The sequence below is a fragment of the Semicossyphus pulcher genome, unplaced genomic scaffold (assembly GCF_022749685.1).
Source record: "Semicossyphus pulcher isolate SPU_LCO1_2020_fin unplaced genomic scaffold, fSemPul1.0.p SCAF_8, whole genome shotgun sequence".
NCBI lineage: Eukaryota > Metazoa > Chordata > Actinopteri > Labriformes > Labridae > Semicossyphus > Semicossyphus pulcher.
Window position 1 is genome coordinate 12,815,176 of NW_027211759.1, and position 18,393 is coordinate 12,833,568.

Below are 18,393 nucleotides of genomic sequence, written 5' to 3' on the forward strand. Positions count from 1 at the left end.
CGCAGGCTATTTTGGGAAGACAACTGCCAGTAGAGTCAAAGATGGAAGTGTTTGAGCCATACGCTCCCTTTCCATCTGTCATGGATCTCAACAGGCAGCGAGCTCTGGACTGAGCCAGATGTTTACTCAAGCCTGGCCTAGTTCTCAGATACAGATACACACTGAAGAGAAACACCTCCACAATGTACGGCAACACAGCAGCCTTGCATTACAAACTACGCAAGTTTACATTTCCACCTGTTATGGAGACGCAAAGTCAATCAAAAATGTGTTTTGTATTTTTGTTTAGCTCGTTAGATGTTTGACCTTTACTGTTGCTGTTTGACACTTCACGCCTGTCTTCTCATTCATTATTTTGAAATGCAGGAAAAGAAGAAATGTATTTTTAAGGATCTTTAACCAGATAATTAAACTGTGTAGGAAAAAAGCATCAGACACAAATTATAATGTGAGGCAGAGGATTTTAAATGTCTTTGAACATATCTGGAGTACGGTTGTTTGTGTGCCATTATGACTCATTTTTAAAGATGGAGGTACTGATACTGATATTTTGTCTTCTTCATAAAGGGGGGGTGAACTAAAACAGTCATCACATTATATTTAACCACTGTGCAAAGAATCAACAACTAACAGGTTTTAAAAAGGTTGTATTGACAGATTAAGTTGTACTGTTTTAAATGAAGGGCAAACAATACAACCTAACTGACCCACTTTAAGGACTTTCACGTGTCATGTTCAAAATAATTACAGGCCCTAATTATCTTTAACCTCCACCTGGCAACCCTTCCGGTAAGTGAAAGCCACAGGAACAAACTACCTCACGTACGACCTTGCTCAAAGAACATTCTGAACTATGACTCAGCCTGCACGTTAGAGATTGCTCAATCCAGAGTTCAGAGGACATCCTGAATGGCAAAAATGCAAAACGTCATTATGTGTACGGTATGTCATCACACCACCCGGCGTTACCAGTCATGTTCTTTCCCACCAATTTGCAGAAAATGGAAGACGTTGGGAAATGCCGCCGTTGGGAGGCTGATTACAGAACATACTGTGACTCACTGTGTCATGATGTTCTTAACCAGACCTCAGAGCTGACAAACACAATGCAATGTGAGCTTATTATTAGCAGCTGTGATCTAGCCTCCGAGAGGGAAAGAAAAAAGGCCACTTGTGTCATTAGTGGGGACAGAGTAGCAAGCTCACGGCCACCTGTGAGCAGGCGAGGGAGAGCAGCTGTTCATCATCATACAGGAGTGCTTGTCCCTGCCTGAGCGAGGAGGCTGACTGGCTGGCACGTGTCCCGAGGGGGGCTCTTATGTGTGAGCGCGAGTGTGTGTGTGTGTGTGTGTGGGGGGGGGGGGGGGGGGGGAAGCGAGAAGAGAAAAACACACAAATTGAATGCTTGCTTAAGAGTTGGTCTCTCTCCTGTAAGGTCTTACTTTGATAGATCAAAGGCTGTTTTGAATTATGAGCCATAATACGGGTGCTGGGATGGTTTCATTGGACATATAAACACGACAGTAATGTCTGGTGTGCATCAGTCCAGCTGAGGCACTCAAGAGACAAAACATATAAAAGAACAGCTCCTTATGTGTACAATAAACCGTCTACATATGGTGCAAATAATGCGTATACAATTAGCTATTAAAGTGCTTTAAAGGACAGAAACCTCCAGAAAATTATACAAGAATACGAGATAAGTTTGTGCCGCAACTTAAAGGAGCAGTTCGCCCCTGTAAAAAGCCACCGTCAGTCAAAGCTGGTGTTCGCTGTAATCGATAGAAGCAATATTATTTGAATTTAGTGTCATAGCTGTGGACAAAGTTGTACAAACAGCTCGTGGTTTCGCCCATTCTACATTCCTACAACACCCAGCATGCATTGCGCCTCTCCCTCTGAAAGGAACGACGTAGCGAGAGACGCTGGAGTGAAATACTACTGTTTCGAGGAGAATATACCGGTGGATCATCTAAAAAATCTTCAGGTCTGCAGTCTACATTTCAAACCTGATGATTTTGAACGAGACATGACATCGGAGGCGGGCGTCCGAGATTGAGGAAGTGTAGTTAAGCGAGCTCCCTGGTTTTCCAGGGCCCATTGAAGAAGCGGATAGCGTCCTCCAAAGGCACAGAGCCAAATTGCTTTCTTTTCAACCATAATGGCATTAGCTCCCCATGATAGCATGATAGGACTGAGGTTAAAAATCGACAAACCGGTCTGTTAAGATTACTTTCATCATCAAAGAATTCAACTTTTTTCAGTAAACTGTTTAATACAGATAATTAAAGAAATTAATGCATTAAAAACTGGCAATCGCAAATATCTCTGACCCTAAATGTAGGAAAATGTTGCCCTCTGAAACGATTATGGAGGCAAGCATTTACTTGGAGACTTTAGAAAGTGATTCATGGACGCTTCTGCAACTAAAAATGAACAAAAAAAAACCTCAAAGCATTATAAAAGCCAAAATTAGCACCAAGTGGATAAAAAGATTCCCACTGCTTTAAAGACTAATAAGAGGAATAAAACATTTTGTCTTCCTGCCTAGATTTAACTGCTACATGTGGTCGGCTTGTGGTAATGGATTTGCTGGCTCGATACAAAAGGGGTTCAGAAAAGGTTGAACTTTAAGGATTCTTTTCAAAGATACAGAAGAAAAACAAAAAGATCTTCGTTGTATTTTTGTAATGTTCACTTTCATTTTCTTTTTTTCTGAGTCCATTTAAGTCAAAACAGAACAGAACAATTTGAGAACGATCATTTCTTTCACATTGGTTCCGATCAAGAAGTTAAAATAACTTTCTAAAGCCCTAATGAGCACTTGTGTCAGTCAGTAAACGCATTGCATTCTAGGTGCTAAAATCTTCCCTAAGAACTGGAAAATAAGATCTATGAGGTTCTCAAGAGGTGGAAATTACAAAATAAGAATTTTAAAAAACAACATTAACTTCAAATATTGTTATAAGGACACAGTGTCTTGACATATTCCCTCTCATCATTCTAGGCTAAACATTGGACCATGTGAGGTTTTCCGAGGCTACAGCTTTACTTCCTTTAAACGCCTTTGGAATCTACAACATACAAAGAAGTCTGCTTCAACTGAGGAATACAACATCAAGGAAACAAATGCAAAAAGTCATACTAAACAAAAATCAAGCAGCAAATGCCGTCATGCAGGTCATAAAAAAAACAAAAGATGCACATACATTTAAGGTGAAAATAACTCTTGAAATCAAACACTGGAAAATGTGATTGAGGTGAGGCCCGAGTGGGTTAACGAGCTGGTCTGAGGCAGTCTGACAGAATCATTGTGAAACGACTTGTACGGCTTGGCTGGCTTCCTCTGCTGCAGCCTCGTCTGAGGTATCCCTATCTGCTGCGGCCTCCATTAAAGCTGCGTCAGCTTTGTGCAGTTCAGCCACGTCTTCACCCACATTTCCCAACACAGCATTATCTGGAGCTGGTACATCCAGAGTACTGATGTGTGAGGCTGCCACATCCATCAGAACCATGTCTGTCGGAGCTGCGTCTGCTGCAGCCTTCTCCTGAGACACTACTGAAGAAACGCTGTCCCTCGCCGCTGGGTCCACGGCAGGCTTTTCTGTGGCTGTGCTGTTGGTGGCCGCCCTGTCAGAGGCCACCTGGTCAGTCCTCTCCACGTAGAAGAGGATGTAGGCCTTGGCCTTCCTCACTGCCTCCTCATTGGTCAGAGTCACTGTGCTGTCATTGAAGTGGTACCAACGGCCCTCGTGGCTGCCGTATGCTGTGTAATGGCCTGATCCAACCCTGTGAACACAGACATATCTCACTTTGTGCCGTCTTTCTTTTTACAGGTCTAACTTTGATGCTGCTGAAGTGAGAGGGACACATTCAGCAGCTGTGCAACATCGCCACTTAGAGGCAGAGGGTGAAACAGCAGCACTCTGACGGACAGACGTCTCTCAGCCTGGTGCCTTTCAGCCTTGAGTGGCGACATGAATTTTTAAAATGCGGCTGTCTACTGCACTTTACGACAAAACTGGATCACGTTAGTTTTTGCAGGGTGATTGACAGCCACCTGCGCTAGGAGCCGGTTGGCAAATGGTAATTTATAGACTTGTGATCACATGTTGACTGTTTAAGGGATTTAAGGTTATAAATTGTTGCTACCCTGGTGAAAAAAAGCAAACAACATCTAAACAAGATGCTGCAGAACTCTAGATGATGCATGAGCCCGTTAAAAGACTAATTAAAATTTAATGAATAAAAGAGCAAATATCAATTTCAGCATCTCCATTAGCGTTTTCAAACTGCGACACTTCATCCACTCACCCAGATCCGTGATGAACGACAACAGCAGCGAGGTCATACAGGCAGCTTTCTGGTAATGAGTTCTCTGGCTGCAAAAAAATAAAACAATAACATAAAAATGGGGATTTCTTTTCTGGGCTCTCAATCCACCCACATCCTGCCTCGGAGATCATTAAGCATGTGGATATGGTAATTATGGTGCACTCAAAGTGCTAAAAAAAACCCTGCTGATAACAGGGTCAGAACAATGAACTCAGAGGTGTTTCACACAAGGACAAGCGGCTTCACAATGTCAACAATGATACAACTTTAAGAATAACAGAAGAGGAATAATTGGAAGGGAAACTCTAGTTTCACAATCGTAGACCGCTCCTTCAATTAATAATAAATGTAGTACAGATGGGAGTGCAGCATCACATCTTTTATTTAACATTTGCTGCTTTTCTTTTTCTTTAAAGTTATTACATTCAACATTTATGTTTACTACTGTCAACTATTTCTTCCATTAGTCCTTTAGTCTATAAAATGGTGATATGTTCCCAACACAATTTCTCATAGTGGATGTCTTTGTACGTTTAACCAACAGTCCAGGTTTTGTCACTGTTGTGGACAGTGGACAGTTTGTTCCTTGTTGCTTATCTTTAGGCGTTTGTACTATGTAATTTCAAGTGTGCTGTATGTTGGTGTTCTTGTTTTGTACGATATGAAAATTGTTTTGAAAAACAAAACAAAACAACAACAGTCCAATCAGTTTATTATCATAGAAAAACTATGACAACCATTTGTCCATATGACAAGCATTTTTAATAAATAAATGACCTAACAATGATTATCAAAATAGTTGCTTATGTCAATTAGTGATTGTTTTCAGCAGTATTATTATGTGCGCAACGCAATTTTAAGACAATTCCCATCATTTTCCAGACGTAGTGCTTCCCTGCTCGGCCAGCAGAGGACAACAGTGATCTCCCTGATGGACGACTAACAAGCACGTCTTTCCTCTGTGGATTTAAATCCACCATCAGCTGACTGTCTAGGAGGAAAAGTTCAGTTTGACTAAAGCACCAGTTTGGCTTTGAAGCTACTGTAAATTTTGATTATAATTACACCTTCTATAACTACATTTCAAAAAGTCTATTCTTCATGTTGTCAGCTTTGTTTGTGAAGTTACAATGAGGCAATTTCAGCTCACCCTTATATTTCAAAGGTCTTTCAGTGGTGTGACTTCCGTCTCGACTCCAAGCCCATCATTACAAAGATTTTAAATCGGCACAAGAACAAGAATGTATTGTGGTATTTTGACATTTCATCGTAAAATGAGGTAATACCAATAAGAGTTTGACAACTTGACCAGTGTTGTTTTTCTCTTGGAATCGTCCAACACGCCGACCCTGAAAATAGCAGGGTGGCTTATCAACACAAGTATTTTTGAGGATGTTTATTATTATGCTTATGCTTACAGAGTTATGAGTACTGTCAGTGTTTTTCCACAAGAATTACAGCAAAGTTTCACAGAGGCCAGAACGGAAAGAGCACAGTCGGCCTCTAACTTGACACAGTTCTTACTGTGGCGCTTGAGAGGCCTTCGAGCCATGAATGTTTCCTGATTGAAGCGCAGAACTTCCATTTGTATAAATGTATTATTACATGGTTCATCATTTTTACACTAATTTTAAATGAATTTGAGAAAGTCCCTGAATTACCAAGGATTAACACACTTCGCTGATATGCCCTGTCTGACATGAAACAATCTTAAGCCTTTTTTGTGAACTTCCATGATCAGCAGGTCTTCTGTTTTGAGCTCACCTCAAGTAAGTAGCCCCTCATGTCCAGTCCTCTCAGGGGAAACTCCACATAGGTATCCACCTTGTTTCTCAAAAAGGCTGTCCAGTGGAACCTTTTCAGGTGCAGACACAAAACCTATATTTGGAATAAAACCTCACATTACACCAAAACAAAACTATTCTCCCCGCTAAGATGCTTTTATAAAATAAACAGTCAATTTAGACAAATGCAATAAAAGAACTGAGAATCTCCGTCTCTGACCTTTGGAAGCTTCTGGACCCAGAACTTCTTAGTGGATTTCTGTCGCTTTTTGCACTTATGGCAGTAGTACAGCTCTGTTTCATCAAGTTCTTCCAGGTCAGTGAAGCTACGTAAGCAGTCTAAAAGAAAGCAGCACAAAAAATTAAACGCTCTCTATAATCACTGCAGTACACAATAAGGCACGAATACTGCGATAAGAAAGTCTTATAGCGCTGTCAGCTGAAAACTTACCACGTAAGGTGCACGTCGGCCCCGGCTCCTGGTCCTTACTTCTCTTTTGTCTGAACTGGCTGGGAATGTCCAAAGACAGATCTGAGTGAAAAAGAGATCAAATAAATCCTCTGATGTCATAAATCATCAGCGTCTATTGTTTATCTGATTATACACTTCTCAAGTTATTGTGTTACATTCTTTCATTAACTATAAAATATAGAGCAGTTCAACCCTTTTTTATGCCTTGGTAAATCCTAAAAACCAACATTTAAATATATATGACATTGTGTTTACATGTTGCTAAAAAAAGTTTGAAACTCTTTTCCAAAATCACAAAATAACTGAGCCTTTCTTCTTGCTGTATGTGGTTAGTCAGTAACAAATGTTGCAGTTTTCTTACCGAGGAATGGATCAAACTTCCGAGACTCTGTCCCGCATATCAGACAGTTCACTTCATTCTGAAGTATGCCCCCAAAAATGGATGTGACAACGCTGGCAGTCCCATTTCTTTAAAGAATCAAAAGGCAAACGTAGAGCAGTTTTAATTATTAACATTTAAAACACGTGGTTTTAGGTCATTACATATATCATTCTACATGTGGACCACTGAATGTTTGCTGACAAGTCAATGTTATAAAATAAGCATTTTATGAAGCTCATTTCAAGTGATAATTAAAACTTCTTAAAGGAGCAATTGGCCCTGGAAAAAGCTACTGTCAGTCAACGCTGGTGTTATCAATAGAAGCAATGATATTTTAAACTGCCGCCATAGCTGTGGAGAAAGTTGGAGCTTGTGGTTTCGCCCATTATATATTCCTACAACACCCAGCGTGCATTGCGCCCCTCCCTCTGAAAGGAACGGCCCAGCGAGAGACGCTGGAGTGAAATACTACAGTTTTTTCCTGCAAGCAATGGCTCAGAGCGGTACAGAATGCAAAATACGGCGAGAATATACCGGTGGATCATCTAAAAAATCTTCAGGTCTGCAGTCTACATTTCAAACCTGATGACAAGACATTGGAAGCGGGTGAGCTCCCTGGCCTCCGCCAGATGACACATTTTACGTAGTCTGGCGGAGGTTTTCCAGGGCCCATTGGAGAAGCGGATAGCGTCCTCCAAAAATTGCATTGTTTTTCCTACCATAATGGCATTAGCTCCACATAATAGCATGATAGGACTAAGGTTGAAAATCGGCGAACTGGCCCTTTAAGGCTGAGATTAAAAGTGCTACTATACTACTTTAATAACAAAATGTTCCTAAATCTTGTAATGGATAGAAGACAGCAACTATATTTAACTGGTAAACAGAAACATAAAAACACACACACAAACAGCATAATTGTAAAGTTAGATGTGCTTACATGCAGCATTTGCCCTCTGCAGCGGAGAGTCTGACCCCGTCCTGAGGCGAGACCGGGTGAGACGCCCCGTTGCGACTGTACTGGAGCTCCCTGTGGAGGTGGTCCAGCAGGTAACGCATGAACTCATGGGCATCCTGCTGCTGATAGCCCCTGCGCACAAACACACAGCATTGAATGAGATGAATTATAACACACAATAGATTATAACCGGATGTGATGCATGCTGCTACTTTGACAGAATCTTAGCTAGAACGTGCTACACATTCAAACATTGACAGACAATAGTGGGAAAGGAAAGTGTTTATGGTTGTTTTGAAAGGTGTTGGCCTACCTGAAACTTGGCATGATTTTCCAAATAGCATAAAACAAGGAGTCTGGACTGAAAGCGGTCTGGCTTCCCTGCCACAGGGAGCAAAGGGTTTTTCTGAACTCTTCCACCAAAGACCTGTTCAACATAAAGCAACCATGTTACATAACTGCACAATGTGAGCGGTCTAATACTCTACTGATTTAAGAATACAAACACATACCAACACCTGTGTTGACTTAATTACAGTGTAAATGGTTTTTATTTTTATGGTAAATCATCATTTCAAAAGGCAACAATTTATCAACAGCATACTAAAATTAATTTCAGATCAATCCACTCAGCCCATTAATCCTCCCCCCTCCAGAAGTGGACCTTACACACTGGTGTCCCCTTGGCTGCGGGTGTGGTACATCCTTCTTCCTGCCGTCTTACCACTGCGCAGAGCCACTGCTGGCAACTCCTTGAAATAACAGCTGAACTGCTTGATGTTGCTGTCAAGGAAACACAAATTAAACATGTTTGACATTCGAGATTTACCAAGTAAGCAAACAGTGTAAAAGTCAGGAACACCCATAATCAACTATGCCAGTGCTTTAAGCACCTTGTGTTAGAAAGGAACAGACTACATTTAAAAATAGATGACTTGTTTCTCTGCCTTGAATGTTTTCCAGACATGGAGGCAGACATTAGTAACTGTTCACTTAAAAAACAAACATTTACATGGAAGAAGCTAGCCGAACTGTGTCATTCTTGTTATGGGTATGGCTACACAGATATCATTATGTGGCAACAGACCCAGACTTTTCACCTGCCACCTTAAATCTTACAGCTTCTCACCAACAAATAACAACAATTCAGGTTAAATCTTCAATGCTTCAGTTTTGAAGCTGCCCCAAGCTTCATCTGAGTTTTGGCTTCATTTGGCTGTACATTATGGATCTCTCTTTATCAACTGTACAACAAATTAAAGTATATCAATGCATTTCCTTTTTGAGTCTGCACAGATGGGAGAATTGTACAACAGATATACACTTAATATAATACGTAATCATTTTACTTTGATGGTGTTAGGATATTCAAATATCATCATAATCTTGGATTTTTGAGATAAGAGCAGGTTTTTTAATTCCACATTTCAAATGTTTAGTCTTCTCAATAGATTTTTCAGACTATGTTTGACATCAGAGTGCAAATAGATAGATGTTTATTATATAAAATAATGGTTTTAAAATCAAACTTTTACATTCTGACTGTGTGTGCTATTATTGTGCCAGGCTCTTCTTTTTGATTATCAAGCCTGCCCTCAGAAAACTGGCATTACCCACTGTGGCTGCTTAGTCCACATACCTACGCACAAAGTTGGATGATGTTCCTCCTGCCAAACGTCTCAGCCCAAAGAGGAGCTAAACTAACCGATGCAACCTACTTGTATCAGTTCCCTAGAATATTGAATAAATAACACGATTTTACTGCTCCCTACATATTTCATAGCCTCCATGTACAAATAACAATCAAATATATTTTGAAAAAGTTAAATCATTTGAATCTGTGCAAACGTGTTTATTAGCCGTGACCAAGGACATGATGATTAACGTAGCCATAAACATATTATTTCCTTGAGCTTACAAGGCGCAGCTTGCTTAAGCTTTTAAGCTGCATTTTTATACTGGCAGTGACAGAGTGACGTGTTAACTGTTCAATGACTTAAAGGGTTGCCATGCAAACATAATATGAATGCAACAACTACATATATTATACACAATCTGACAGACAGTTGAAGATTGTGCATGTTCATTTTAACACCAAACTGAAATTAATGCAAACTACAGGCTGATAGAAAAAGGAAAACTAACTTAAAGAATTACTAAAATCTTTGGCATGACCATGGTAAATGGTCAGCAGTAATATAATGTACATGTTATTAAGTAAGTTGGAAAACACACCAGTATACTCCTGTAGGCACCTGCAGGGCCTGTATGCATTAGCTGGAAAACCTGGGCTTTGGCTGTGTCTTGTTTCCAAGCAGCCTGAGTAATTCCCCTGACTGTGCCCCAGACTGTATTAATAAAGGATGACTGGTCATGAGGCCCTGGGTCTACAGGGGCAGAGCTACTGAACCATGCAGCAAACCCCGTTTACCACCTACATACCTCATCTTTATTGCAGAGCCTTACCTGAGGGACTGCAGAATGGCATTCATGAAGCACGTGTTGCCCAAGTTCCTCAGGCCTGTAGCACCTAAAGCCGCCCCATCCTGACAGGGACAAGGGAAATGCATTATGTGCGTGTTTATATATATACATAGACAAAATATTAACAATATCAGAATGTTTCCAGGCACTTACATTTTCTTTTAACAACTTGCTGTCTTGAGCTGCGCTTTCCTGAAGTTTCCTTTTCCTCTGTCTGTCACCCATCAGTGCTGAGCTGTAAGAGGGACAACATAATTTGGCTTTGATATCAAACACTGTCAAACTAAACTTGTTATGTACATAACTTTGCAAGGTTAATGCTGAGTAAACAATGAGACACAAACAACATTAAAAGACTGGATTGTTGAGATTTGAACTTACTTTTCTAAACTCTGAAGATGTTCCCTCACCTTCTGCACCTGCCCGAGTTTGGTGTCATTGACAACAAAGTCGTCACATCTGTAACTATAAAATCCACATCAGTCAAGACACAAACATTTGGAAACAAAATAAACTTCTTATGATTTGGACCTATTAAAAGTTAGCATAAGACGTGTTGCATCACTACAATATCACATGTTTCACTGTGGTAGCATGCAACACATTCCAGACACTTTCACCAATACTTTTAATTTTGGTTCACGTGTTTGTCTTATAATTAACACTGGTTCCTATGACAACACCATACTGATCCTTTGACAGTATAGTGAGGAAAAAAAGACAGCTTTTATGACTATACTTTTGCAGGGCCCCACAGTGAGACACAGACAGTAGACATACAAAGGTTGGTGAAGAAGGACACTCACCAAAAAACACTGTAGCTGCTGCAGTCCATGCAGACAGAATGATGCGATTTCTCTTTCTCGCCCTTCTTTTGAGCAATACCAATGACTTGGCTGTCTTCAAAGTGTTTCTTTGCATGTCCATTGACATATCTATAAAGGAAGTGATACATTTATAACAGACATTATCTGAAACTACTTGTAAACAGTGTAATATAAACAGTAGCAGATATTGGCCTAAGATATGCTCACAAGTGTTATTAAAGAATCTACCCAAGAAAAACATGTTGCCGTTTTTATCTTGAGAATAATGGCGCTCTTCATCAACCACAGCATCTGTTTATGTCAAAGAATTGTTCTATTTATTTCCCGATACATTTCCCAAATCTGTATAGAAACATATTCTGCGTGCTGCTTGATAGTAAATGATTTTAAACCCATTTAGCAATTTTGGCATTTAATTAATTTGGAGGATATAAGCCATGCACCTTTACATTATTTAAAACGTATATTTGCAACAATCTGTTCTTGTGTTGTAAAAAAACAAACAAACAAGCAAAGTAATGTGTAATTTCTTTCTACTGTAATATCAAATTCAAGTTTAAACTTAAGTTCTTTAATCAACATGATTAGTCTCTGAATATCTGAAAACACTTCTAAAACAGTGTTGAATGTTGTTTAATGACCTGTGCTTTTCAAAGAATAAATATACAGATGTTTAGCACTAACACGGGAATGAAAGTACAATACTGCCAGTCCTATAGCTATCCTAATACAACCACTTTTTAGTCATATACTTAATTCATTTTGTTAATATGAGGTCTAGAGGGCCATGGTTATACACAGCTATACACTTAATTTTGTACACTTAAAATCTTAAATTATGCATTGCAGCCCTGACATGGTTTTATAATAAACGTTTCTGTGCAGAAGTCAAAATGATCACCAAAAGTACCGAGACACACCAGAATATTACTTCAGTTACTAGTGCTGTATGTCTGCTATAACACTACTACTTACCTTCCACAATGGACCATCAGACAGGTAAGGCAAATCCATGGACTTTTATTAGACCTGCAAACTGAAGATAAAGCATAAAGCAGTTTTAGATCTGGTGTAAAATTAATGAGACAATGTTTTGTTGTGCTTTGCTTTTGAATGGCCTGTTTCTTTAAGCCAAAGGGATATGAAGTTTTAAAACACAATTGTGATCTGTCCTTGTAGCTACATTTTCTATCTGGCTTACACAAATGCGGCGGTATCAGTGGCAGCAGAGGATGGGACACAACACCTGTAATTTTTGCTTCCATTGACGTCAATTTACTAACGTTAAATGAAAGAGTGACTAACACTTTTCTTACCGTTGCAACACCAGGAGGACGGAGCACCGTTAGGGAACCGGGAGGCATCGACAGGACTCACGTTTGAGTTCAGATGAGGGCACTCCATCAGTTTACACTTGTCAGATAAGTTAACGCTAGCCAACAAAAACCACCAACGGTACCAGGAACAGTGCAGCAAACAATAGTTAGCCAATTAACCTAAACCAGCTAACTAGCTATCGTTAGCTGGTCTACTACTTCTGCAAACGCACGTTTTCCTGTCTTTGCTAACGCTAACACGTTTGGTCGCTACTACGCTTCTTGCATAGTTTACGGGTACCCTAATTACAGAAAATACACCCAACACTGACTCCACTCTGACATGCTGCAAGTTAAAATAGTAACGCTTTCTTTGGTGTAAAGGGGTACCAGATAACCGCTGGCGTTTCTCACAAACAAATGGAAATAACTTGAGGAAGTGACGTAGGTCTGCCGGCTCGGCCGCAACTACAAAACAAAGATGAAAAAGCTACGAGTAGTACGTTGAACTACTTCCGCTTTTGTTTACGTTCTCCTGACCTTTTAGAGGCACTTTGTGTACTGTATGTTTTGTATTGTATTTATCTTACCGAAATGTGAAATCTCTAAAATGTAGCTTCATTAAAAACCATGTTGTCTTTACCATATAACTGTCACCGTGGCACGCATGCGCAGTGGCAAGGCACTAATCACAGACCGGTTCCGATTAAAGTTTCCATGGGAAAGCGGTGCCATTGGGCATAGCCTATTCACTTTCAAAACTCCTGTGAGGAGTTTTTTTGTGGTTATGAAACAGACTGAAATTAATTCTGAGTTAATAGTCTCTATATGACCTACAAAAGCAAACCAGACCATCAGTGACAAGTTTGATTATTTCTATATAGTTATTTTTAATGCCTGAAACCGTTGGCAGGGTATAGGTGTCAGATGAATCGATGAACTGCATGCTGCTTTTATTTAAGTTTTCCAGAGAAAAATTTAAAAGTGAGTTATAAATATGACTGTTAAAGGAAGCAGGATGATATTTTTGTAAAAAAAAAAACACCACTTAAGCATGTACAGGACAAAATCTGCAGATAAGAGGTATGGCTTTGTCCACAGGGGGCGCCAAAATCAACACAAACTGAAAGTTCCTCACAGCAGCTTTAAATTATAATGTTAATTGCAAGCCAAAACAGTAAAGCCCAAGTCTTTATTTCACCTTCCTACGGCCATAATATGCATTTGATTTATCTTATGTTAAAGCTATTAATTTATAAAGCATGCCCATCATCACTAAAGTACATCGCTTATTACCTTCTCCGATTTACATGTCAGCGTTAAATGTTGGGATGAAAATGTGTACAGCTGACTAAATTAGACAACAAATAAAAACTATATCTGCTTAAATCGCGTGATCCACGTGTAAACCCTTCAACTATTGAGGCAAAGCAACGTGGGCCGAATTGACTTTGAATATGACAAATGGTAGTGTAACTGATGTGTCAAACAGACCCTGTGCTTAATTCAACCCCATCTTCCAACGCATGGGATCTGGACCTCGAAGGTAAGACATTTGTTTGATCAGCATAAAATCCATGATAATATGTGCCTTATTTTTAACTATTTTGAAATAAATGTAGTTTGTTACTGTCAAGGTTTGCACAATGTTATGAAAAGTCTGAACTCATGTAAAATCATGTAGAAACCCTTTTGAAACTGTAAACAGTATACAAGAACATTGAAAACAAGGCTAAACCATGTATATTGTTAAACACAAATGTGTGAGAATGTTTTCAGCACTAAAACACATTCAATCTTCAGTGAATTCTGAACAAAAGTTGTTTCTTTTTAATAATTTTGTATCTCAAAAACAAAGCATGAGCATGAGATTACAGTCAAACATTCAAAGACAAATGTGAGTAAATGTGAAAGGAAGTTTTGAACACTTTCATATTGAGATCTTTACAGCCTAAAACAAGAGTTTCACAAATGCTGAGCAGGAAAACATAATACCAGAGAGAGTGCGCTGGGCAACACTTTACAAAAAACAGCTCTAAATATATGTGTTGAGTTTTGAATGTCAGTGTCTGTAGAAGACTTCAGACAGTTATTAGCACATTGTCGAGCCAGGTGATGATGCAGGTATATTTTGGAAACAGTGAAACGATCATGAGATCACGTTACTAAAAACATTTTAGGTAATTGTGCATGTGCAGATGAGTTTCTGAAATGATGTAGTTCTGCCAAATCAGTTCCATTAATAATAAATGCACCATGTTTTCCTGGATTGATTGTTTGCACTATAAAGGATAATTCATGGATCCAAATTGCTATTTTTTTCTCCGACAAACAGTCCAAAGCCAAAATACATTCAGTCTACTATCACTCAAGACAAAGAAAAGCAGGAAATGCTCACAAGTAAAAAGCTGAGGAAAGGGAATTGTAGTTGTTACTATAAAAAAAATATTTCAACAATGAATCAAAAATGCTGATGAGTTTTCCGCCCATCTACTAATCAATCAGTTGACTTATTGTTTCAGCTCTGGTTTCTCTTCATTACACTTTTAATAGTCATCGTTATTTTGGATTGTTGAAAGACAGCAGATGATAAATCTCCAAGGAAAAAAACACAACTAAAGTTTCACTTTACACATGTCGCAGAGCTGAAACCAAATACAAAATTAGACAGAAAATTAATCTACAAGTGTCAGTACAAAATCTAATTTAAATGTTAGAATCATTTGACATGTTCAGTATCAAGACTAGTGGAGTTATAATACAAAACCAAGCTGGTAGAAACTCCACATGTTGGTATTTAAGTGACAAGCTTTTCTATGACACTTCAATCCTTTGGTCCTGAAGAGGTAACTCAGACGCGGTCTCTTTGCTTTTCCCTCCTGACTTCTTGGCGGCCTTTTTCCTAAAGAAGGCAGATACAAATTTAGATTATTAAAATTGAGTAGCCATTAAACGTTTTGCTTTTTTTTCCTTATTTAAAGTTAAAGAAAAATGTTCTTACTTTGACGAGACGGTCAAGGCGATCACAGTTGCAAAGATAGCGACAACAATGACAGCGAGCAAAACTCCACAGATGATTGCTGTAAAGGATGACAACAGTGAGTAGGATTCATACAAAGAGATTACATTTTTATTAAAAGAAGAAAAAACTGTTTTGATCTTTGTGTGCCTACTGACCAATGGGAGTGTCTGGCTCATACTCCTCCTCTTCGTCCCCATCATCTGAGAACCAAAACGTCCACATGTTAAAAAGCATGATATCATTGTGCAACATTTTTTTATAGTATCATTATTGACTCACCACTTTAAAAACAAACATTGACATTCTGCTATATTAGCATGTATATTTATCAGAAACCACGTACACAAGACAGAGAGAGATTTGTGCTCACCGTGGATGCCCTCACAGGTGGCGTTACAGCTGGCCTGGTCGAAAAACCTGTTTCCGTTTCCGAAGCATCCAGTCCAGAGGAATTTTTTGCACTTGTCGTGAACAGAATCGTAGTAGTATCTCAAATACTGACCACTGCAACCACCCAGCTCCTTTTTGAAGTGGCAGGCCTTAGTGGCTGTGAAGAGAAAACATTATCCTCATGGTCATCATTACAAATCCTCTCAGCAGTGGCTGTTAGTCTAGTTATTATACTAATATGAAAAAAACATACTGACTATTTTTGCGGAGTATTAGATGATTAAAACATTATCAAACAGTGTTTTAAAGCAGCAGGTGAATTCATTCAGTGTCATCTGTAATGAGTAGTACTGATCTGTCACCACTTGGTGGCGTATTGCTTATACTCAATTCTTAACTGTCTGCCCTTCAGCCTCTGAAGAAATAAGTAATAATGCTTGGAAAATAATTATGTACAAGTAAAGAGTTCAATTTCAATACATTTTCATGTAATAAACATGTTCCTCATTAGACAGAAAACAGGGATCTGTCCCCTTTGTCTCTTTCAGTGGTGATCAGGGAGGCTTGATGACGATGAGGTGTTTCCTTCATGGTCTTAAGGTCATAAAACTCCACCTCATGAGAGTTCATGTTCCAAAGTCCACAGAAAACGACTGACAGAATGACAGGTGTTTTAGACAACGGTCACCTACTTTTAGGCCGTTTTTAAGGATACCTTAGACATTTTGTACAACAAAAACACATGATTATATTAATCCTCTGACACTATAAGTTCATAAAATCGTCTTACCATCCATGGGGTAGATTCTCTCTGCATCAGCGGAGCAGTTTCTTATGCACTCTCTTTCATTTGCAAAGCGGTTGCCATTTCCTCCTTCGCCCTTGTATAGGAAAGGACTGCACCGACCGTTGGCAGGATCATAATACAGAGAAAAGATAAAGCTGGGCCCTGTGCCTTCATCTTCAGGCTCGTTACAGAATTCTGTTGGATGATGAAAATATATATTATTTGCATGAGGTGATGCTCTGGTTTTCAAGCCCCCAGTATATTTGTCTGCAGAGAAAACCAGTCTGATTTCACAGTAACTATGTGATAGGTGAAAACATAAGCAGATACCTGTAATCACTAATGTTTAACTAACGCCATCACCAGAGACCCACTCCCGCTTTTTATGGCGGCAATAAAGTGTAATTTATGGTGCATTTTCAGTCGTCCCGCCCTTCATAGATTTGACGGAAGGGAAATGGTGTCCAACGGTTCTTTTAGGATCAAGCTTTTTACCTCAAATGCTCTTGATTTTAGAGGGAAACTCGGCCTAACTCCCTTGCTCTCTATCCCTGGAGGCTCCGACTTGGGCCTCCCCAGTCGTTTGCACAGTTCTGAGGTGTGATGAAGGCTGATATAGTTTTACTTCATGGTGCTCAGACACAGACAGAAATGATCTCACTGTTTAAAGTTTGGAATTATAGAGGAAGGAAATATCCCGTCAGGTTAGGACACTCATTACAAGTGTGTAAATAACATTTCCAAGAGGGTAAATGTACATTAAATACCATCTTTTCTTTTTTGTTGACGGCTGGAGGCGATCATTGTTGGCTGCAGTTGCAGGTTACAACACGAACATGAAGTCAGTCAAAAAGGTAAAATACAATTATAGCCTGCTGAGAGATGCAGTCTAGACTTGTATGAGTTGGAAATATGTTTACCAATCAAGTTTATTGATTTGTGGTTAAACTTAATGATATTACCATGTATAAAAATGCAGCCGCAGCTCTTTTACGGTGCATGATTCAGCCTATAGTTTATTCACCCGCCAATCTAGCCGCCATGTTGCTCCGTCAGGACTAAAGGTGACGCTTTATCTCCTCGATTCAGTTTCAGTGAAACTGGCGCACTACATGTAAATGAAAAACATTTACAATCACATAAAAGATATGTAAATCATATATTTTTTTACAATTAGTGTAAAAAAAAACAAGAATACACAAGGCTAACGCTTCATAACTAGCCACTAAGGATGGGCCCATACCAGGCATATTCTGAAAAGTCATCGTTCGGTCCATAAACAGATTTTTGGTCGCCAATTTAAATTAAACACAAAGAAAAGAAATAAACAGTTTTTTGTACCTGGATTTGATTGGCTGACGTGGAATGCAGCAAAAGCAATCCCCAAAAACAGCAGGTGCTTCATCTTGCTGCTGGTCTGTGTGCTGTCCGTCACGAAGTGAGCGAGGGTTGTAAACTACAGTGGGAGTGGGTTATTACTGACCTTTGGACCGACACTTCCCTAATGGTGACACCTTCAATCGAAACAAAAGTTTACAGCAGGGACGGACATCTTCCTCTTTTTCTACCTTTTATTATAGAGGAGGAGGTCAAAGGTTGCTGTTTTGTATATTAGGGCGTTAGCAGATTTAAGTAC

At 39.4% G+C, this 18,393-nt stretch overlaps 2 protein-coding genes across 3 annotated transcripts; both read right to left on the reverse strand.

The window, feature by feature from the left end:
- Positions 1–2,553: 2,553 nt before the first annotated feature.
- usp3 (ubiquitin specific peptidase 3) lies at positions 2,554–12,952 on the reverse strand. 2 transcript variants are annotated; one of them, XM_069686499.1, is made up of 15 exons: positions 12,559–12,952; positions 12,218–12,278; positions 11,222–11,350; positions 10,797–10,880; positions 10,569–10,650; positions 10,398–10,477; positions 8,601–8,714; positions 8,245–8,358; positions 7,914–8,063; positions 6,953–7,059; positions 6,571–6,651; positions 6,340–6,458; positions 6,100–6,213; positions 4,315–4,382; positions 2,554–3,789 (listed from the first exon to the last, which is right to left on the reverse strand). In XM_069686499.1, the coding sequence occupies exons 1-15, from the start codon at positions 12,644–12,646 to the stop codon at positions 3,309–3,311; spliced, it is 1,872 nt and encodes a 623-aa protein (XP_069542600.1). In that variant the 5' UTR covers positions 12,647–12,952; the 3' UTR covers positions 2,554–3,308. The 2 variants fall into 2 exon arrangements, with proteins under 2 accessions (XP_069542600.1, XP_069542601.1); XM_069686500.1 differs by having other exon boundaries at positions 12,218–12,271; positions 12,559–12,611.
- A 2,420-nt stretch (positions 12,953–15,372) lies between these two features.
- Positions 15,373–17,800, reverse strand: LOC138612672 (inter-alpha-trypsin inhibitor). Its single transcript, XM_069686049.1, has 6 exons — positions 17,782–17,800; positions 16,761–16,952; positions 15,951–16,127; positions 15,736–15,780; positions 15,560–15,638; positions 15,373–15,460 (listed from the first exon to the last, which is right to left on the reverse strand). The coding sequence occupies exons 1-6, from the start codon at positions 17,798–17,800 to the stop codon at positions 15,373–15,375; spliced, it is 600 nt and encodes a 199-aa protein (XP_069542150.1).
- Positions 17,801–18,393: the final 593 nt, after the last annotated feature.